This window comes from Cyanistes caeruleus, chromosome 4, assembly GCF_971803275.1.
Source record: "Cyanistes caeruleus chromosome 4, bCyaCae1.hap1.1, whole genome shotgun sequence".
Lineage (NCBI taxonomy): Eukaryota > Metazoa > Chordata > Aves > Passeriformes > Paridae > Cyanistes > Cyanistes caeruleus.
The window spans coordinates 10,318,112-10,341,798 of NC_141704.1; the positions used below are offsets into that span (position 1 = coordinate 10,318,112).

The 23,687-nt window shown below is 36.0% G+C and overlaps 1 protein-coding gene across 2 annotated transcripts in view; it reads left to right on the plus strand.

Annotated features, from left to right (window-relative positions):
• The window catches only part of HGF (hepatocyte growth factor), a 57,642-nt gene extending 36,803 nt beyond the window's left edge, over positions 1-20,839 (plus strand). For both annotated transcript variants that reach the window (XM_086886621.1, XM_086886622.1), the window contains exons 8-18: positions 660-834; positions 2,273-2,400; positions 3,801-3,903; positions 5,679-5,818; positions 7,823-7,861; positions 8,332-8,428; positions 11,115-11,189; positions 11,782-11,928; positions 12,603-12,709; positions 14,589-14,734; positions 16,773-20,839. In XM_086886621.1, the coding sequence (XP_086742747.1) occupies positions 660-834; positions 2,273-2,400; positions 3,801-3,903; positions 5,679-5,818; positions 7,823-7,861; positions 8,332-8,428; positions 11,115-11,189; positions 11,782-11,928; positions 12,603-12,709; positions 14,589-14,734; positions 16,773-16,943 (1,328 nt within the window). In that variant the 3' untranslated portion in view covers positions 16,944-20,839. The remainder of the gene's footprint in view (positions 1-659; positions 835-2,272; positions 2,401-3,800; positions 3,904-5,678; positions 5,819-7,822; positions 7,862-8,331; positions 8,429-11,114; positions 11,190-11,781; positions 11,929-12,602; positions 12,710-14,588; positions 14,735-16,772) is intronic.
• The last annotated feature ends 2,848 nt before the right edge of the window (positions 20,840-23,687 follow it).

Genomic DNA, 23,687 nt, shown 5'->3' on the forward strand with positions numbered 1-23,687 from the left:
ATGAATTTGTTAGTTGTTAAAACATTTTTCTCTCTGTAGAGAATACTGATCTTTGATTTCAAAAGCCAGGCCTTTTCCCCCTCTTTTAACCATAGGAAAAGCACCCAAACTTTCTAACAGAAATTAGCAAAATAATTTATATGATCTATTTTTTTTATTACTTTTTATCTGCATCTTTTTTTTTTTCCAGTGACCCGATATTCTGGGAATTCTTTAGAGAAACCCAATTGTATTTTAATCCTATATAAATATGTGTTACCATGTTTAACAGTGCGCATGTGGGTGATCACTCAGTTTATTAAAGCTGAGGGAATGATATTTGCTGAACTTGAAAAAGTAACTGGGAAAATATTCTAACCTCCAATGGTACAGCATAGGCCAGGTGTCTCATGCAAGAAAATATGGCAGACTCTGCATACAAGTGGATAAACTTGCATAAAGTCTGGCATTTATTTTGATTTCGGATTTTTGGTGGGCGTTGTAAATCTGAAAAGGAGAAAACTATTCTATAACCACATTGGCAATTTCACCAAAGAACTGCAATTGCCATGATTTCAACATCACGTAATCCATGACTCCATCAGTAAAGTGGAGTTCAAACCTGACATCCTGAGCCCTACTTGGGAGAATGAACCAGCCCTTCTTGTCTGGGTCTGCAGAGGAAAGCTCCGTGAACAGCACAGAGGCGGCAGCTGAGACCACAACGTGTGTTCGGGGACAGGGCGAGGGCTACCGTGGCACCGTCAGCACCGTATGGAGCGGAGTCCAGTGCCAGAGGTGGGACTCCCAGCATCCTCACCAGCACAACATCACTCCTGAGAACTTCAAATGCAAGTGAGTAGAGACATGTGGGTATTTTTACTGCAGTGGGAAAAGAGCTGAGGTTTAAAACGTTTAAAATGTTTAATAATTCAGGCCTCTGGAGCAGACCACAGGGCCCTTGTCCCTGCCCCATGTTCCGATGCATCCACTCTACCTGCTGAGGCTCAAAACCATTTGAGCCTGGGAAAATCAGTCCTTCAGATCTCAAAGCAGTAGTTCTAGATGAACTTGGGTGAAATCCTAGGGATTTTTATGTACTTTTCCTTCAAGCATGTATTCACCAATTTGATTGTGAAGTGTCTGGATGTGTTCCAGGCAGGGACCTGAATCCTGGCAGTGCTGATACATTGGCACTGGCTTTTTAAATGGAACTGAAAACTTCTTCGCAGCTTGATTGCTGACTTTAATTTAATAAGCAGTAAATATTATCTGAATGTAATCTTCTTTGTTATAATTAACATTTATAATACTTGAAAGCATTTTAATTTTTCATATTTTAAATCCTTTTTCTGTCTAATTACTAAATATAGATGCATCAATAGGACTGCTTTTACTTGTCTGACCACTGGTCATACTGAACATACTTTCTGTATGGTTCATGAACTTCCAAGGTGTGAATAATCTACTAATTTTAGGCAGTCCTTTTTTAACTAAGCATAGGGGAAGCCTTGTTGATCAGATTGGAGCCACAGCCCAGTTTGTACTAAATATCTTTATTGATGGGTAAATATCAGTAAGAATTACAGTATTAGGCCCATTCTTTCCATAGTCTGTTATCAGTAAGTGCTGCAGATGTAAGAAATACAGTGAAATATGGAGATGCACAGAACATGGCAACAACTGTCAGGAGACGGGGAAATAAAACTTACATTTAAGAGCTTTGAATATTTCATGCAAGCTGAAAAAGACATTTAAAGATGCTCCCTTGTGACTAACTTTTACTTTAAAGGTAACAGCTGTGTAGAATTTCAACATACACTTTTTTTATTTTCCATGATTCAGTTTCTTAAATGAGTTACTGATAGTCTAGTTCTGTTTCTCCAAAGTCAGTAGAACCATTCAAAGTACAGGGAGTTTTAAGCACTCTGGCAAATGTTTGTATTTAAAAGCACTTGTAATGTATTGCAGGTGTATCCAATGTCAGCTGAATGAAAATTTTGATGGAGGATCCTGAATAAAAATATTGTTAATCTTCAAATGAAATCTTATATCCCATCAAAACATCTGTCTGCTGGAAATGAATTTCCACAAACATACTCTTATTACAATTAATATTTTTTTTCTGGACACTGAGTTTTTAGTGCCTCCTCATCTCCTTGCACTTGACACTGATCAGTAACACAGAGACATGAATGCGCCTGTATTTTTGTTAATTCATAACAAAAAACAATCAACCACATTGGTGAGCTTAGGTTATCCCTGCTGCGAGCTAACATATTTATTTTTATAGGGATTTGAGGGAGAACTACTGCCGAAATCCAGATGGATCTGAATCACCCTGGTGCTTTACCACTGACCCAAACATCCGTGTTGGTTATTGCTCCCAGATTCCTAAGTGTGATGTATCAAATGAACAAGGTAACAGAGGAAAGGGTGATAGTGTGATTTTAAGTGAATGCTGTACTTTCCCAAACATCAAATAGACAGCCTTGAAAACTGGAGAAGTTGTGTCTGTGTTGCACCTATGTAACTCTACTTTGGCTTTATTGGCATGCTTGGGATTAATTGTGGTGTAAATGAGATTCCTTTCTCAGGTTAATTTGTGAGTCCAGCAGGGAAAGCTGCAGGAAAGATTTGATTTGATCTGATTTTTAGACAAGGCCAATCTATGCATCGACTCTATTGTTTTTACATTTCTTAGTTTGAAAGGCCTTTTTCCACAGCTGAGATGACTGCCTTGGTTCATAGTCTTTTCATAAATGCATTTCAGACTACCAAAAGTGATTTTTTTCCCTGTTTTATTTTCTTGCACATGCCTCCTTGTCTAGAAGGGATTGATCCTCTGAGCTCTTACCTACCTCTGCCTGGGAGGTTCATTCTGAGTCTTCACGCAAATGTTTTTCCCATGAGATTTTGATATTACTGTAAGGAGTAATGTTGCATCCTAAATGGATGTCAATCACAGCATCAACTGAGGCCAACACCTCAGACCTATAACCCTACATCAGGCTACATTAACACCTCCATCTGTAAATTTTAGATGATTTTTCTGTAAATTTGAAAAAGTTTCAGTTCCAAGACTTATGTCAGAGAAAGGATGAAACTTTTATAGTCATTCTGTGTTTCTTGTAAAGTATCAATTATCAAAAAGTAAAAATACTGATGAATATGAAATTAAGTGCTTTATACAAAATGTCTTTATAGTTCTGATCATTTTAAACAATTCTCTTGAAAATTCTCAAAAAGGCTTGTGATAAAAGCTTATGAATTAAACATGAGTTCTGATGGAGTGAACAGCTAAGTTTTGAATTACATTAAAATTGAAGTCATGATGATTTTTTTGATTTTTCTGAAGAATTACTTGACTCTAGAATTGTACACCATTGCTAATATCTGGAAACTACACAAAACTAAACTGAATGCCAGTTTTTTGTGGAGGGAGAAATAGAGGACCACTTTTTCATGGTTTTGTATAAACTAGTTTTGACAGCTTCTAGGATATTCTGTGTGACCCTTCTAAATTAATCATAAACCAACTATTTATGAAATAAATTTTCCAAGTATATGCAAGTAAGACAAAATTTAAAATACTGCTGTGTTGGGAATGAAGCTTTTAAACAGGAGATTATGTACGTAAATTTGAAATTTATTTTCCATTTTTCTTCTGATCTGACTTATACAATTGTCTGATTAATAGTGTATAACATTTGCTAAACAGCACTTGTCTTTAATAATTTGGATTACTGATGGAAAGGAAGAGTTTTCTTCTTAATGTTGCACTATCATTCCACTTTTTTGTCTCAACATTCTTTTTTCAGACTGCTATCGTGGCAATGGCAAGAGTTATATGGGGAATCTGTCCAAGACAAGATTTGGGCTAACTTGCTCCACATGGGACAAAAATATTGAAGACTTGCGTAGGTGTGTACATATTAAACAGAAAGAGATGGTTCAGTGAGTCCTGAATAAATACTGCCTCCAGATGGCAGCTCTTTTTCATCTGCATTGATTTTAAAGTAGCCCTTTATGCCCTGGAGCTTTTAATATCTTTGTTTTCCTAATCTTTATTTTTATCTTCTTCTTTTTTTCCTTCATGTTTAAATATATTGCACAACACAACTTTGTTTTGGGCTAACCACTAATTGCAGGCTTTGGGATGTTTCTTAGTGTTTAGTTTACTGGCCTATTTTACCCCATTCTAGTCCTTGAAATGTTGGTACAATGAGAGGATATCAGAAATGAGAGGAAATGGTCTCATCAGCCTCGTCTCATAGCTCGTCCTGCTTCAAGGAGGAGGTTGAACTTGAAACTACCTAATGTTCCTTGCAGCCTGAAATTGACTCTTTAGTCTACAATCTAGTGACACTGATGTCAAATGCCAATAAACAGACCAGCAATTTCCACTGTTCATCATTACTTTGGCTTCATATTCAAGTAGTAGAAATGACCAAGTTAATTTATTTGTTGAAGTAAAATGAATTATCAGGAGAGATTCATAAAATGCTTTGCTATGTATCACCCACACTAGTGGCTGTGATGAAAATAATCTCTCCATTTTCCTCTAGTTTCTGAAGCTGATGCAAATGTGTCGCTATTAGCTTTGGTAGTTGTTTTAGATTCACAATGCTGAACATATAAGCCATTTTCCTTTGGAAGGACTGTGTGAGTCAGGAAGTCAGCCTTTGGGGAGGCTATATTGCAAAAGACTTCAGTGGCCCTGTCTGCTACCATCACCTGGATTGCGTGTTTATCCCACAGATGGTGAGAGAGAGGACACATGTTCCAGTGTGCTGCCCATGTAAGGGAAGCAGAGGTTTAAGTTCATGCTTTATGAGAAGCATGATAAGTCTTAGTTTGCTGTGAATGAGGCAATATAAACCTACTGGATACTTGATGCAATTGCATTGATCTAATAGAGCACAGATCAGCCTTTCGTTTCTTATTCCCACGCATTTTCCACCTGGGAACTTCTCTGGGGAGTTTTCTGTCTCACTCCAGCAGTTTCTCTGGTTATGTGTGTTCTAATGGCAGCATGCATAGTTGGTTATGAACTGAAGGAGTGGTACAGCTGTAACTAAGTAAGCTTGTATCCTTGTATCTGACAAGCCAAAAATAAACATCTTCCTCCACTTCAGATTTTGGCCTCAAAATTTCACCTCTAAAGTGCTTCGCGTAGGCTTGCAACTTAGTGATCTATCACTGAAGTTTGTCTGAGCCATTCATCTTTCTCTTTGCCTGCTGCTCATCCTTTCTAACTTCTTAGTTTTCCTTTCTTTTGCCTTTGATTCAGCATTGTAGATTCAATGCTCCCCTGTGCTGTTAACCTGCAGGAGAAGGTACCTGTGCTCCCCAGAGAGGCCTGCAGATTTGCTGAGGGCATCACAGGCACTCTTCTAATCAGTATAATGATCCCTCCTGAGGGTATCTAGAGATTTTAGCTTGAGTGGGAGATCTGGAAGTCTCCCAGCTGCCCAGTGGACACAGTGCTTAAAATACTAACCAGAGGAAAGTTGGGCCCAGATCCAGAAAACACTTGGGTCTCATCTTCCCTTTGATTTTAACCAGCCCTAAACCCTGACCTGTAGGCTTCTCAATCAGCTAATAATACAATGTGGAGCAAAGCAACATTTAACCTTTGAAAATTTGGGCTATAGTATAAAGCTTTTCAACACTTTGAATTTTTTTTATCCCTGTAGGCATATACAAATATTCAGAGAACCAGATGTTAGTAAACTGAAGAAAAACTATTGCCGCAATCCAGATGATGATTTTCACGGTCCCTGGTGTTACACAGATGATCCTCTTGTTCCCTGGGATTACTGCCCTATTTCTCGATGTGAGTACTCGGCACGCCGCTGGCGCTGTCAGCGGTGCAGTCCCAGTGAAGGCACGGTGTCACATGCCTATGCACACCTTCCTGCTGGCACTTGTGGCAGCAGAAAATGTGTGATTCTATCAGGAATCAATTGTGCGTGACTGAGAAGGAGCAGACAGAAGCTGCTTGTGCAACATATGAACAAGGGGTTCTTTTCCTTGACCAGCTTGGAGATTTCAAGACTTATTTATGCAGCAGGAGCACAAAGGGGCTATTACAGATGGTCAAACATTTTCCAACAGATCTAGCTATTGAATGAGGGCTGGATGGAGACAAAGAATTGTCTAGCGGTCAGAATGCTGGCTGTGGCCTCAAGAAACCCAGGAAGAGTTATCTTCTGGTCTAAAAGCTTCAGAGACTCTTTGTGTGATGTCTTTGTAATGTTAGGATAACTCACTATATATATGCTGAAGTGTATATGTGCTATAAAGATTAGATTTTGCTTTTGGATGTTTATGAGGTGATTTAACTCCTGGCAAGAATTAGAAAATTCATGCCTCTGAAGCTGAATGTTTAAATCTAAATAGCTTAAATAAACAGAATTAAGAATCCTAGGGAATTCAGCAATAAACTGATGACAAGTAGAAAAAGATAGTTTTATGCTGAAAAATGTGCAATTCACATTTATGTTCAAAATCTTTCTCTTCAATTCTTATTTCTAAGTTACTTTGTTGTATGTCCTGGGAGAACACTTAAATGGTAAATCAGACTTTTGAATGCGTGTCTGTGATCTCTAGAGGTTAAGGATAATGTTACACTCATTCCTAGCGGCAATCTGCTGCATTTCCTCACAGCCCAAGCTCCAGCAGATCTAAAAAGTGGTATTTGAAGTCTCAGGTGATATTTTGGCATCTATGTGAAGAGTAAACAAAAATGTGAAAAAGGTTATTTGTGTAAATATAAATTAAGAATAACAGCAGAAGAAATATACTTTTTATTCATGTATTCTGAGCTCATTATTTGGATCTGTGAATTCCTTAAGGATGTATTCTCAACAAACATTTGTAGGGTATCCAGAATTGGTGTGTGGTACATTTCTGCAATAAACACCAGAGAGAGAATATGCCAGTTTTACAATTGTAACTCATATGGACCAGCATTACAATATTATATAAATATATATGCACATACATACAGTGATACCTAGAAACCCACGCGGGTATCCACACAAATGCATACACATATACACACATATTTATGCTGTTGTGTATAAATGCACATAGGAATTTAATTGTGGGTATAATTGTATGTATATATGAATATACCTATATATATGTGTGTGTGTGTGTGTGTGTACACACACATATTTTCTTAATGATGGAAATCTAGTTGGATGAGACTGTTTGAATTTTCCTTGTGCAGTTTCCCCTGTACCTCTAGGTCATAATGCTGGGTCACTCTGTATGTGTCACTGAAGGTAAACATTTAGAAACAAGTTTAAGCAAACCTGTAACTATTTTTTAAATTGGACTAGATGGAAGAGCTGAACAAAATTTATGGGAACATGTGCTGATAGGAAAAAGTTTTTGCTGACAGGAACATAAAATGTCTCTCAAAGTTTTTTAAGGAGTTGAGAATTACTTTCAGTCTTCTTTGGAATTAATCACATGACTTCTAAAGCTTATATACAAGTGATAACTTTATTTTTCAGCATTTGCTTGTTTGAATGAAACATGTAAATTGAACATGATAGGGAACCTGATGTCTTCAGGATTCAGACAAGAAGAAAAATGCTTGACATTCCTGTTACAAAATGTTTATTTCTTATTTCATTCTATTGGAATAAAATTTTGCCCTTTTGTTAAGCCTTACTAAATACTGATTTTACAGTGTATTGAAAAAATCATTGAAGTTTAAAAATTTGGGAGCCATTAAAGTTAATGATATGACATTTGCTGTTGTGTTTTATTCAATTTTTAAATATATTTTAATTTTGTACTATGGCTATTTTATGTGTCTGTCTAGGTGAAGGTGATACAACTCCTACTACAACCAGCTTCGATGGTAAGTAAGTTTGTGTATGAACAGTGCATGACTATCTTCTCAATCTAGATGTTTTTTTTCCAATTGGGAAACAAAAATAGATTATTTAAGGTTATAAAAAACCCCACCATATAGACTGAGCAAAATTAATTTTACAAGAAAAAATGGGGAATAGCTTTATTATACTCTTTGTCTATTCTCACTGTCTTGTTTTGCCAGTGGTGTGAATTGGTAATGAGTGTCAATGTTTGGTTTTTAAGTATGTAAATCTCAAAAAACTATTTAAATTTATGTATTTTATATTCCCTATGGATATTTAAATAGACCTACTCAGCTGTACTGAAGTAGTTTTGATGGCCTAGAAATACATTCCATTAGCATAAGAAAGCTAATATATAAGAAATATTGACTTTCTTGTTGTTCTTATATGCAACTGTGATGGTTTCCTACCACTGTTTTTAGTAAAATATGATCTCTGGACCTGCTTTCAGATACTGCCATTCCTTGTGCCTCAACAAAACATTTGAGAGTTGTCAATGGAATCCCAACACAAACTAACGAAGGATGGGTGGTTAGTTTGACATACAGGTAACTATCACTTTAATTAGAAGGACAATACAATTACTAGAATATTCATTTTAGAACTGTAGAAAATAGTGACCATAATAAGAATATTTCTACATTGAAGTTAAGTTCTGTAAAAGCAGAGAATAACATTCCTCTAATATCAGGTGATGCCATAGTATTCACTCTGCCAGTGAAATACTTCATATGTTCATTATCACTAACTTATACACATGAACCTGCACAGCAATCATAGTGTTCTGCTCTTTCTATTAGCTACTGCAGGCCTTTTCATAACATTGGCTTCACATTCAGCATTAAACTGTTTTAGAGACCATTAGAAAAAAAAATTAATTTCAGATCCATATTTTCACTTTGATGGCAGAGCCTTTAATTGTGAATGTAGGATTCAGGATTTACACCTGCATCAAATTAAGCTTTTCCCTGCGCCATTGCATAGGGGATTAAAATTTATTTTAATTGCAGTTAATATTGATCTGGCAATAAAAAAAAAAAAGTAGGAGCTAACAAGAAACAAGACCCTAACATGCACAACTTGTGTGTAACACACGTATTACATTATGACAGATCTTCACTGCAGCATAAAGGCCAGAACACAGAATGGCTGTTTCCTATGTTCTTTACTCTGGTTCATAACTCATCAGCTGGAAGTGTGAGTCATTAGTTTATAACAGGAATCTCATGCATTGGCCCTGGATATTCTGTCATGAAAAAAAACCCAAATAAACCAAAAAAACAAAATAAGGTCTTTTGTCTTCTGGACCAGACTAATTTCAATTCTATTAGCTTATGATTCATCATCTGTTTAAAAACTATATTGTAAAAGAGGTATTAAATGAAAAATGGGAGTAAGATAAAAAGATACATTCTCTACATCTCTTCATTGCTAGAGAAGTTCAGGGTGGGGTGTTCTACCCATCCCTGGTAACTTTTGCGTTTTCTGAGATCCAACAGATCTCAACCTTTTTGGGAGTGCATTGGATGGTTTAGGGAGACTTTTCTAGAGGAAGATCACTAAATTCCTGGAAAAGTAACAAACAGGTGGGCTAAATCACTCCCTGGAAAATTTATCTTTGTACTGTTTTAAAAGTAGCCATGATACTTGATAAACTTTTAGGCAGGTAAGGTGAATTTCATCTTTGTGCCTAAAATTTAAATAGCTATTTTTAGGATAGTTGAACCTGGATTTTCTGATATGCAATAAAATTCTATGAAACATGAGTACCTAAATGATTGCAGATCCTCCTATGAATAGGCGATTCTTGGAATACTCCAGAAGCAAAATATATCTTGAAGTATTACATGTAGGCATAAAAATGTAGTTTTATTTTGTATTGTTACCAAGGAAGCAAATAGAACATTGTCAGAAACAAAATCTTAATAACTTCTGACCTTTCTGCAAGAAAGCCTAACTGTACACTCCAAAATGGAACTGCTTTGTCTGAATGGTGAAGGTCCAATGAAACTTAGAAACTACTTGTATTTGGTAACCAAAACCCACCTCTAAATCTTAAATTGATCAATGAAATTTTCTTGTATATCCAATTCAGATTCTATAACAAAGTGTATTTAAGTGTATTTAAATGGATTTCATCTGTTTCATGGAACCAGCTCTAATTTTTCCTCACACTTAAATGAGGAACTTACCTTTCTATGTGTACTAATGAGTCTTCTAATGCAGATAATGAAATTCTGTATAAGATAATAAGTGATGCAAACATAACATGGAAGAACATAGTTATATTCCTGTGATATTTTTGTAATAAAACAAGCTAGAACCTACATGTAGAAGACTCCAGTCTTTTGGACCAGATATTTTGCTCCTCAAACAAAATATGATTAAAAAATAATAAAAGTCAAAGCTCTGTGTTATTATGCTGTCTGTGAACTCCACAGATAATCTGTTATCCATCCAGTAATTCTTTGCAAAGCTTTGAACATTTGTGTGATTTGAATTTATAAATTTTGAGATTTTAAGTTTTTCTGAAATTGCTGACAATTCTGACTCACTTTCCAGAGAGCTACAGAAAATAAATGTGATTTTGGAGGCACAGAGAAGGAAACTAATTAATTTACATTCCACAGTATTTTTTTTTTTTAAGAACTGTCATGCCTAATTGCTTTAATTTTACTTGATATATTATGCTTCAGGTTTTCTATAATCACATGTAGGATGTCATACACTGCAGATTGTTTCCAACTGAAGTATGTGGGGACAAATCTCCTAGGGCTTGTAATCAAATAGGAACTCTCCACCTTGAGGTCAATGCTTTGAATAATACTTACATGAATAATGACCAAATATTGTTTACATCTGGTGGCAGTTTGGGGACTTGCTAGAAAGTTTCAGTCCAGTTCCTGTTACAAAGAATTGACCCTTTTATTAAAAAAAAATTTAAATTAGGTGTCTTATTACAAATTTAACTTTGAAACCACTAAATGAACAGGGTAACTGAACTTGTCTTTCTGATTTTTGCACATTGGAGTAAAGCTCTGCAATGTTATGTTACTGTAAGTGTTGAAACTGTAGAGCAAAGGGACAGAGACAAGTTTCCATATGTTGTCAGTCTGCCACTTTTCACCAGCAAACTTGTGGGGAGCTAAACACTAAACTTTTTGACTATGTAGAAGCTAATACTAGTGGTTCTGGTTTTTATTTTAACCTTTTTTCTTTTCTTTTTCCCCCCAGGAATAAGCATATCTGTGGTGGTACTCTAATAAAAGAAGAGTGGGTTCTTACAGCAAGGCAGTGTTTCCCTTCTCGGTACAGTAGTCTCTAACTTTGCAGTATTAAAATACATCTATTTTCAGGAATTTATCAGCACAACTCTTCTTCAACTTCAATGCAGCAGTTTTTCCTCCTGTTTGGCTTTAACACTGCTTTTCTGATATAAAAGGCCTGTGGGACCTTGATATTTTCTGTTATTATTGCTATAAATCTAAATAGCTCTGGCTATTTTACATAGAAGAATAAATAGATTTTCCAAGTGTTGCGGTTAGACAATTGCCTCTTTATGAGAATAATCTCATGCTTCTGCTTAACTGGACAAAATAAAATAGAAAACTTGGGTAAATCTAAAAAAGTTCAAAGGTTCATACTGTCCAGTGATTTAAATGTTTGGATACTAATATGAAAAAAAATAGATTTTAGTAACAGTTAAAGATAAAATTATGTAATGGCTTCAGGCCAAAATCTTACATCCAAGCATGTTGATTTTGGAATAGCAGTTGGCAGCATGAAGCCATTTCTGCTAAGGAGCGTCAGTTAAGATTTTCCAGCATAATCATATTAAGCAGAGTTTTTTTAGTTATTTTATTATAGTCAAAAAAATCATAACCAACTTTGCCTCATTTAGGTACAAGGATTTGAAAGACTACAAAGCCTGGCTTGGAGTCCATAACATCAAGGGAAAGGGAGAGGAGAAGCGTAGACAGGTCCGGAATATCTCCCAGTTGGTATATGGCCCTGCAGGGTCAGATTTGGTCTTGCTGAAACTTAGCAGGTTAGTAGCTGTGATTGTGAATTTCAAGAATTTCATCTGCTGGGTGAGAGTCTTCCTAAATGGGATTTGGAAGTTAATTGCACTGCTATCTCCAGTACTACAGATGCTGTCTCCATGGGGTAAACTTCCAACTGAAAGGAAGTTTGACTTGGTATACACAGAAATGCAGGTCCATCGACATTACTCAGAAAACAGATGATACTCCTGTGAAATCATACTGACATTATTCTTCCTGTTAACCATGTTTAGGTTTGTTGGGAAATTTAAAGAAAACCCACAAAGTACCCACATGGACTAGTATATGGTTTTAATTTATAGAATAAGCACCAGATTGTAGCTGAAATCCTTGTGTATATACAAGCTCTCAAAATTTCTCCATATTAACAAACCTATATATCCAAATGAAATGCCATCACTGCTTACTTTTAAGAATAAAACCCAAGTTAAATATGCTGTGGTGACAGCATTTCAAGAATTTTTTGACAGTTGGCAGCTGTAGTACAAAAAATAGGTAGAAGAATCCATCATATTCTTCAAAGACAGAAAATGAAAGGAAAAGAATTGGCACAGATTTTAATTGCGGTGGTCTATAATAAACTTAATGTAATTTTAAAAATACATTTTAGAAAGTTAAGTAAAATCCATTATATCTATTACTTTTTTCCTCTTTTCAGACCTGCTATATTGACAAATTTTGTAGAAATAATCCGACTGCCCATTTCTGGATGTACCATTCCAGAGAAGACCAGCTGCAGTGTTTATGGATGGGGATACACTGGATGTAAGAAACTATTTTTAAAAACTAAATGAATACGTTGAGAACTTACTTCCTCTTGTCATTATAGGTGAGGCTGCGGGTATTGCCTGATGCCATGGTTGTCCAACACTTCTTGATCAAAAATAGAGTTGTTGTTTTCTTTTCTAATTTTGTCAATCTCTGAGCCTTTTATCCAAGTTAATTTAATATTAAATGTTTTCCACTAGTCTCTCTTTGTTGTTGTTGTTGTTGTTTAAGGAACAGGCATAAGGATTCAAACATTTCAAGGAGTGAATTAAGAGAAAAATACCAACCAACATGTTAAAAAAAATAGCAAAATTGATTTACAGAATGTTAACAGGGTTTTTTGACAAATCTTTGTTCATCTACTTGAGCAGTCTCTTTCTGCAATCCAAAGCAGGCCCGTGTGGAAAAACTAATACAGAAACATGTAATCAAAGACTTTATTAACATACACAATAACAGTGAACTAGGGATGCACAGGCAACGCTAAGTCTGGCATTTCCTAACTTTTGAGTACTTGACTTTGCAACCTTTCTAATGTTTATTAAACACAGTTTTGTGTGAAGAAAATACAAATATGTGGGAGAACAGACATTTATTTAGTCTAGTAAATGCTATATCTGGCTAATTATGTGTTGATAAAAAGTTAATAGCTGCCAGTTGACAATAATTACTCCAATATTTACTGTGCTCAAATGTTGTTTTGCCACAGACCCTGAGTAAGCAGCACTAATATGCTCACACTGTCCTGGAAGCAGAGCAGAAGCTAGGCTGGAATTTTGAGACTGTCTTCCTCGTAGCCACTACTCTGCCATTTCTTTGTGGGTGGCAATTAATCTGTACCAGCCCTCTCCCAAATGACTGCCTTTGATGTTCCCAGCATGTCCATATTAGCCATCCTCTGGGGCATCGGCTGTCTGGGGGACAGGGACATCAGGCTGGAGCACAGTACAGCATCACAGGAAAGCTTAGCTTAAGAGAACTGATAAGGAATTTGCAATGTTCTGGAGTTATGTAATACAGTAAATACATAACATCTGTCATCCAAGGACTTTGTACTATATTTTTTGCACTGCTTATTATAATCCTCACAGAATCCTGGCCAGGGAAGGAAGAAGTGTTACATCCATTTTTTATTTTTTTTTTCAAGAAAACAGGATAATAAGTCAGTGAAGGGCAAGCTTGGCATTTTCTTTTGATGGCTGTGCTGAGAATGGGCAGGTCCAGACCCTTTATTTATCTTTGCAGCTTGTAGAGGCTTGTCTTTCGACATGTAGAACAAGAGTAAGCTCCACAGGGCTCCTGCTTCCTGACCTTCACACTGGTGAATGGAGATTGCACAAGGCTGTGGCTCTGCCCTTGCAGGCACAAAGTCATTCAGGGTAGCTGAGCCAGCACAGAATGAGAAAAACTCCACTCTGCTAGTGTTTTTCAAGTCACACGTCCTTCCCTAGGCCATGGCAGGCACTGTTACACATTAACTCATGTTTAATCCTCCCTCCACTGATGGGAGTGATAACAATTTCAGGCTCTTTTTCTGATTTTTTTGGTGACTGGGCAAGCTGGTGGCGTGCTGTAGAGGAAGCCCAGTTAACCTGTTCTTTATCCTAGCACCAAAAACTTATCCAGATATTCTCAGAGAAATAAACAGACATGAAATCCAATTTTTTCCATCTGGAAAATCCCATTAGCAAAAAATATAAGAAATCAAAAATACTAAACCATGATAGCAGCAGGGATAGACAAAAATATGAGTTTTGGAGAGAAAGTACAATAACTGAAATTACATTAATAAGTTTATCTAGACTGTATCTTGAAACACTTTTTCCCCTAAAATACAATATTTTTTTTTTATTTTTTATTTTCTTTTCAATTGTAGTAGTTAACTATGATGGCCTTCTCCAAGTAGCAAACCTGTTTGTTTTGGGAAATGAGAAATGCAACCAATATCTCAAAGGGAAGATTACTGTGAATGAGTCTGAAATCTGTGCTGTGGCTGAAACCATAGGTGCTGGGCCTTGTGAGGTAAATATTGCATTTCCTAATATATTTAGGACCCTGGCTATTTCTTTCCCCAAAAAATTAATTACTGGAGGTTTCTATATAATTATTCTCATTGTACTAATATTTTGCACTGGAAAATGATTAGTGTTACAAGTGTTTTATTTTATGTCAGAGTGCAGAAATTAATTTCACTGTGATATCACACCACTGAAAGATTTACAGGAATCATATACTAAATATACTCATATACTAAAACACTTCACTAGACTGAGACAAACTTGTGTTCTGTATACTAAGGACAAAAGTGGACTCTCTGGTAGCAATACCTGTGTGTTTTGATTGAGTAGAAATCAAATGCAAAATGCACAACAGTCAGTACTCAACAGAGCTGATAAAATTATAAAGGAAAGATCCAAAAATGTACTGAGGTTTTACAAGCCAGAAGGCTGGAGCATTTTTGGTCTCCTGAGTATGAGCACCATATTGGACAGAAGAACTATTTCAGTGGTCATGTAGTTTGGTACATTTGTTTTGTTTAGCACTGGTTTTGATGATGGAGAGAAGACATTTGAGGAGAAGAGCTGTAAATAATCTATTACAGGAAGATAAAATTTTTATTTTTTTTAATTTTATTTTTGGAAAATAGATATCTAGAAGGAGGGAAGAGAGGAACATAATTAAGTATTTATTATATGGAATATAACTTTTGATTTCCTAATACCAATGTTAACCATGTAGTAAAATTTTCGCTACCAAGGCTAGTACCAAACCAGGAGGAACAGAGGTCATCTTCATAAAGCTGGGGCCTCTTCCTTTTGTTATTAATATTCCATGGGATCATTTCTTATTGCCAAGTATTTTCTTCAAAATAAAATATTTAATTGTAAATGAGGTCTTAGACTTGTCAAGGCTTATAAATGAAACATCTGCATGGAAGTCTGCTGGGGATCCTGCGCTTTGTTTTCCCCTGCAAGAAGAAATGGAATGAATTAATATTAGCAATCAGTCTTAATCACTGAGCAGTTTCCTGCTCCCTAAGTTCTCCTTTGAAGCTACTTTCCTCAGCAGAGAACAGGCAGAGGAACAAAATCAGATTGGCAGGTGAAACTCCACTCCTGAAAGTGTTGTATGAGCCACTCTGATGGCGTTGACACAGTTCATTGTTCATGTGGGAACTAGTCTGCTGTCAGTCAGAAAAAATCCCAAGCCAAATAAAGGTCAAGCATTGTTGTTTCTCTGGTGATCCAGAGAGAATGAAATGCTAATTGTCAGCCTTCATTTTTTGAAACAATGACTCACTATCTGATATGAGCATTTGCTGTCTAGTTTTGCAGCAAATTTCCTTAGTCCAGTCTACCTTTAGCCTGGGTAGAAAATGCAGCATCTGTGTTCAAGTCCCAGATCTATGTGATTGTATCTAACTCTGATCTCGTTGTGTCATACTCCAAATTGTCATAGAATGTCTCATAGGTGTCTCATTCATTCATAACAACAAAAAATATAAGCTTAACAAATTATGTCTCAAAATAATGCTTAAAAGTATTACCTTTTATTATGGTTGTTATCCCCCTCCTGCCTTTTAGTACATACAGATTCTCATCCTAGGGCCTCGCAAGAGATTGACTGAAAGGAAGATACTAACCTGACTTTGTCAGCAGTGTTTGATGCAAAGCCTGTCATCATAACAAAGATGTTATGTCAACTCACTTTCTGCTCATCTGGTTTATATTCACAGAAAAAAATATTAGGGTTGCAGGTAGCTGAAAGAAGTGAATTAAATCTGGTAGTCTGAAGTCACTAGAATGACATGTACAGACGGATTATAGAGTTTAATTTGCACAGAAAGGAACAAAAAAGTCAGAGACTAACTCTGACATTGTTTCTCATAAGTTCTGGTTATGAAAAAAAGAGACTGGAAGTTGGTTTATGTCCTATGGCAGGAACACTATTGCCTGGTGCATCCTGCCAGCCCCAAAAGAAACCCTTCAGTAGTAGAGAGGTGAGAGCTGTGTCTTGAAGCATTTTGAGAAGTGACACTCATGCTGTTTATTTTTCCTAGCGAGATTATGGTGGTCCTTTGGTCTGTGAACAAAACAGGCTGAAGATAGTAATTGGTGTCATTGTTCCTGGCCGAGGATGCGCCATTCGAAATCGTCCCGGCATCTTTGTTCGCGTCTCGTATTACTCCCGGTGGATACACAAGATTATGATGACCTACAGAAAACCCTGAAAAAGTCAACAACTCCCATTGAAAGATTTTGGACAGCATGTAATTAATGTATAATGTAAAGATCAACAAATTTTTAAGTACTTGATAGTCAAGTTTGTTGAGCTTCTTTTAATATTTATGGGTGTTTTTGGTGTTTTTGTCTATCAGTGTTGTTTTATAATGTTGGAGTGACTTACAGTATATGCAAGTATGGTGACATATCTCCTGAAGAAACTTGAATGGATAAACAATTTTGCTAAGACATTACTGGACGATAAATGGTTTTGTAGAAATAAAACAAATGACCTCCTTAAAGCTGCTCTTCAGATTATCTTAGAAGGAGAAACAAATTATAGTTCTACTTAACACTTAACACAGATCATTCTTTCTATGAGCCATATATTTCTCTTCATATATAACAAAATCCCTACTGAGAGATATATGCATCTGTCAAGGACAGAATTTATGATCATATTTCTCTTTCCCCCTTCTGAGAGGTCCAAGATTTCAGTATTTTATTAAAAAATATTATCTTTGGTAAGTAATCTTTTCATTATTGATGGGCTTTGACAAACCTGCTGTAAGCAGAATTCTCATAGAAGTCACTACCACGTTGTTTTACACAGTGCTTACAGACTCCAGTTCTGCACTTGGTCCCTTCACTGTATATATCTAACAGATATCTCAAACCCCATTTTGGTTAGCAAACTATTGATCATTTCTTCAAAGTCTGACCCAGAAATAACTGTGGATTTGCAATGCAAAAGACAGCATATCATGCAATTTGAAAAAGTAATCCTGATTAGCTGTTGGAATACTTTAGGCATTAAAAGAAATTTAAATCAAATATGCCAATTTTTTTCTAAACAGAGAAGTATTAAAAAGTCATTTGGTTCTGGTTATTTCATGAAATTCTGCATTTATATCAAGAAAAAGAACAGTTGAATCTAGCACCTGGCTGAGAGATTTAAAACTGGAAAAAGTAAGTAATATATTAACAGTTTTTCGAGACTTGAGAAATTTAATAAAACCTTAACTAGATTTGGACAAAATTCTGTCCTTTGTATAATTCCTTTCAGGATAATAAAACAATTGCAGAGATTGATATGATCTTGTATTTAATATGGACAACATCACTGATAGTTTAGTTCCTTGTTTCCTGCCTATATATAGGACAATCTTTTTCCTTTATGCTGATAGGGAAAGGGAACAAAAACAAAATCACAGAAAAGTTCTTGTTCATCTGTAGGTATTTAGTTTTATATCTGGAAATATTGTACAAATATATTGTTATAGGTGGCACTGATTACCCTTTAATTTCTGGAAAATTGATACAACATATATTCAATTGTTATTTTTACTACTGTACATGTAATTGCATAAGTAACAGCACTGTTGCTTCACTTGTGACTGTGTAAATTGTAAATGTTTGCAGTAGTGTTTGGTCTGTGTATCATATCTAACTGCACAGTCATGAGGCTGACACCATGATGTAGACATATAAAAGGACACTTGATGCAGAAGATGAAGAGTTGAATTCTGCCCTGTCAGAAAGCAACCACTTCAGGGGAGGTGTCTTGGGAGATAGGCCTCGTCTTGACTCACCAAATTTTCTTCAGCAGTGCACTTTGACTTCAAGGGGACTCAAGCATGCTTACATCTGGTGAGCTGGGATGAGTTTCAGCCCTTGCTTAAACGGTTTGGCTTGCTGAGATTTGCGTCAAACATGCAGCAGATTCTACTAGCACATAGGAAGAAGTCTTTCAGCTTCTGAAATTCCTCCTGATGTAAATAGTCTCTTTGGACAAGATGTGACTTCTCTGTACAGCAGATTCAAGGTTGTGGATGCTACACAGACAGTCTATCTCAATCTATTCTGGCCACCTCTGAAGGCTTTATGCTCCCTTTGGCCTCCCTTACTTAACAGGCTTAAAGAGGGCAGGAATTAGCCTGTTGTATTTACACTTAATTATTGTCATGTAGATGAAGAGTGTATTCATACTAAGTATATACTGACCACATCTTATTAAAGGATTACATTTTTTAAAAAGACTTTTAAGAAACTCCAAGTGAGTTTTGTTCTCAGCCACAAGTAGAACGTGGATAAAATATACAATTCCATGTTCATTCTTTGTATTCTAAAAATTGTTATGTGCTCACTGTATTATATTTGCAGGCATTTTGTTATGTCTATCTAAAAAAATAGAATCCTAAAATATTTTAGTTATAAGCTTCTGCTGTGCAGAAGACTGTGATTTATATATATATATATATATCACACACACACACACACACACACACACACATATATGATAAAAATATTGGGTTTTGTTATACAATGTGTAAGGATTTTTACCTGTTTGTTCTGGGCAGTGCCTCAGTCAAATAAATTGTGCAGAGATGATGCTCCAGAACTTAACAAGTTCTTATGCACTTGCTTACCAGGTACTTTTGCTCTCCCTGTCTCAGAATGGAGGGCACCTGAGATCCTGAGGAGCAAGGGAAGAGAAGAATAATGATATGTGGTAATGAATCTGTACTTCATTTATTCCTGTGAATATTTCTTGTTGGTACCAATGGTACCGTACCAGGCAACTGTTCTAACTACAGGACTCTCCTAAGAAAGGACACTCTATAGATATTTTTCATTGTTCTAGTATTTTTATCTCTGTTATAACAAGGGAACCTGATCTAGTGCCCATCTAAATTGCTGAAAAGCCTCTAAATAACTGGGATTTGAACTTTACTTCATAAATGTGATTTAAATCAGATTAGAATAAGGGCTACAGAACCTAAATTTTTATCTAAGAACACTCTTAAACTCCATTGAATTTCATTCTCGTTCTCCTTGCTGTAACTAATCCTTTATGTCCTAAAGGTGAAATACCTGGATATAAAATTCTGGAACTAAATCCTAAGAGCTGATCTTGTGCAACTGAAGTTAGTCTAACTTAATCATTATTTTCTTTGGGCATTGGAACTGTCTAACACTTCTTCCTCTTATTAAAGAAAACATTTTTCCATTAAAAAAGTTTTCCCCCTATCTCTTTTTCCTCTCATGAATCTCATGACCCTCAGATAAAAACGTAGCTCTGATTGGGAATGTACTGGTCCAGATTTTGCTGCTACTGCTGAAATCTCCTTCTCTAGTTTAAGATTATAATTCTCTGAGGCATTCTGCAGTCCCTTCCTGCAGATAATGCCAATGTACTTGACAGAGCTACTCACTTGAAGTTAGAGCTTTTCAGACGAGGGTCCAAATATATTTCTGGGGGTCAAAATCTACTCAGGCAAAATGTCCCTTGAATTCAATGAACATGATTGTCAAAAGAGCAGGGCCTAAGAATTGTTCAGTGCTTTTCCACATGGATCCTTGTACACAGATTCTCAGCTCCAAGGCAACCTCAGCAGGAGGTTTGTCATCATCCTTGTGCAAAGCTGGTTGTAAACCCTCTGACCCCCATGGAGACTGTATGAAGCCTATTGGATTAGTTATTTAGCCTTGTGTCCTTATCAATTATTTTCTTCCTCCCTCATGTGCACTGGTATATTACTGTTTTTGAATGTTGGGGCTGCTGGCAGGAACTGACATGGCTTTTCACCTTAAAGTTTCCAGTGTTCCTTTTTAAACATATCCTTGGGCATTTATGTATGATGTTTTCTTGCATGGGATCTAACTTCAGGGAGCTGCCTGTGGAGTTTAGTGTATGATAAAAGTATTTTTTTCTTATTTAAGTGGGAAAAATAATGCTCCCATTAAGTACAACTTGCTGAATGCCTAATGAAAAGGGAACACTGTGGTTATAACTTGTAATACAAATTTTCTGTAATTAACATCTTCATTAGTTAATAAAGTTGGTATTTTTGTAACCTTGTTTACTCTTATTATTCTTAATAAAGTATTTTATAAAAAAAAACAACTTAATTAGCATTACATTTCTTATTGAAAGAACAAGGTCAGAACCCCACTGCAAGTCTCTCAGTTTCAATTCCAATGAGGGAATTAATGTGCAAAGTAAGGAGGACTGGTGCTTTAAAGATCCTCTTGTGTCCAATTGCAGAACTGAAAACAAAATGAAAGAAAGAGTTGAATACACAGTGATCTTGCTGAGACTTCCCAAGACCTTTCTGGAATGATTCCTGCGCTGAGAATGTTCTAAGAATGTCTCGTTAGGGACTTTTGGATTGGGTTCTTTTTCCCTTTGAACTGAAGATTGATGAGAGGGAGGCAGTTTTCTCTTGTTTGGTCTCAGTTGTTTATTCTTTTCTTATCAGCATTACAAGGTACAAGGAGCTATGTGCACTATGATAGAAAAGGGGCAAAATGGCTAACAAAGATCTTCTTCAAGGTCTTTTATGTACCCATTTGCCCAATTAACAGATGCCAACTAAATTATTTTTCTTAGTGACCCAATGTACCCAACACCTGTGTGCTGCACTGCACTTTACCCAACCACTTACTGCTACCCAAAAACCCCTAGGAGAAGAACATGAAGAAGAAAGGAGGACAAGAGACAACACCCTAAATCCTCCATCTTGTCTCCTGTTCTCTAAACTATTTTTTCACCCAGTGATTTAAGAAACTTTCTGATCTACACACTTACACTTTTACTATCTAACTTTAGCATGTTTTCATGTATCACCATGAAAACATGTTCATGAATTTCATATTATATGAAATTCAGTGTTTTTTTGAATCCTATAACTAAGTATTAGAAACAAGGGCACACACTCTGTATCTCAGACTCCAACATAAGCATATTACAGTGACAGTGTATTTGCAGTGGAAAGGATTTTCTCAAGCTAAACATAAATATTTTCCAGGAGTTTTTAGTTCCTTACAATTTCAGTACGAGAGGCTTGGAATTTTACTTATTTGTATAAATGCACTTTACACTTCTGGAAAGGGCTCCCCTGTCAGTATCACTTAATACTACTGATGTACAAAAGATGATACAAAGGAGAGCAATAACTTGAAACAAACCTTGGTGCTTCTCCTGCCCTTAATACCACAACCAGCCAGCAGCTACTAGAAAAGGAAATAAGCAACACCCTTACTAAGCCCACCAGATCAGTGCCAAGTATTGTCAGACTCCTGCAATATCAGAGCATTCTGGTGAGTTCAAATAAGGGACAGTAAGTTCATTCTTCTTTGTCATTATCCAACTGAAATGTCAAAGTTGTAAGGATTTCTGGTTACACTGTGATTTTTATGATTTAAATATATATTTGCTCCAGCTATATCCACAGTGAATAATTTTTCAAATGAACTCACATGCAGAGTGTTTGAAGTATTTTCTGAGGTTTTCCATGGCAAACATCACTTCTTTTCTTTTTTTTTTTCCCAAAATATGGTTTTCTAATCAATCTGTAAAATCAATGGATTTTATCAGGAATTCCTGAAATCAGTGGAAAGCTTACAATAACTTCAACCATGCAGGAGTGCTTCCAAAGTTCTAAAAATCTATAAGCAGTCCATATGTCAAAACAATACTTTGCTATAGTTTTACATTCAGTTTTCAGTATGTTCAGGAGACCTGTGTGTCTTCTGGGAGTCATGAGAATTAACTGCATGTACAGAAATTTACACCACAAAGATCTCTAAAGGGATGTAGCCTTCATATTACATTCTGTTGTGGCTTTATCTTTTGTAGCTGCAGGAACACTAATCTGCAGATGATAAATGATGGAAACCCACACTGATGCTCACTGCTTGTGTTCTGCTCTGTGTTATTTAAAAAGCCTCATGTAAACAGAGCAGGCCATTTAGTAGGGTTCAGTTGTGCATCTACTCTGCCTACAAAAGCACTGATTTCTGGACAGCTATGCTCCAATAAAACCCACGTGCAATAAATAGGAAAGAAAACAGCTGGGAAGGAAAAGACAGACCATAAAAAGATTAATAACAAAATAAGCCCTAAAATAAAAAGATTTTTTTCTTATATTATCTCAGTTTCTAAAGCATAGGATATATGATATGAAAAGCTGCAATACAATAGCTTAATAACTAAATCTACTTCACTTTGTTGAGAACACTTGGGAAGATGCAATAACTTCTCCACATGGTCACAGAACATAAAGGACAAGTTGTGATTCTGTGTTTGAGGTCCTGATCCTACTTGCATTGAAATCACTGTCTCAACACTATTTTACAACACTATTTAGCCCAATCTAGAGCTAATGGATATGTCTCAAAGCTTCCTTCTGGTTCCCTTGGACCTTGTTATGACATTGTTTCAGATCCTGACTTGAGGAAGTGCTCAGGGTGTGTTTTAGACTCTTAATGAGTGTCAGAGGGAGAAAGTATACATTTTGTTTCAAATCTGGGCACCAAAGTTCAACTGCAGACTATCAAATAGTTTCAGAGTCTGATTCAAGATGGGAACTGGTTAATTAATTTACTATTCAAATATGCTTTTGTTAAATAATAACAATAACAACAGTAATTTTATTATTATAAATTGTTAAGAAAAATGAGAAGAACAGCAACAACAGTCTTAAAACCCATGATGAATACAGTTGCTATTAATGTAGCTTTTATACACAAAAGAATAAATTCTTTAGGGAAAAACGCCTTACCAGAGGAAAAAAAAAAAGTCCAAGAGATGTCATTTGCTTGAGATATCTCAAGTTTTGTCTGTTGAAGCTAGTATTGACCTCTATATAAAATTATATAGAGGACAATTCAATTCATAACAATTTATAAAAAATTAGGCAAGAAACACAACATTAGAGGTATACACTGGATTAGATGAGGCTAGTGTA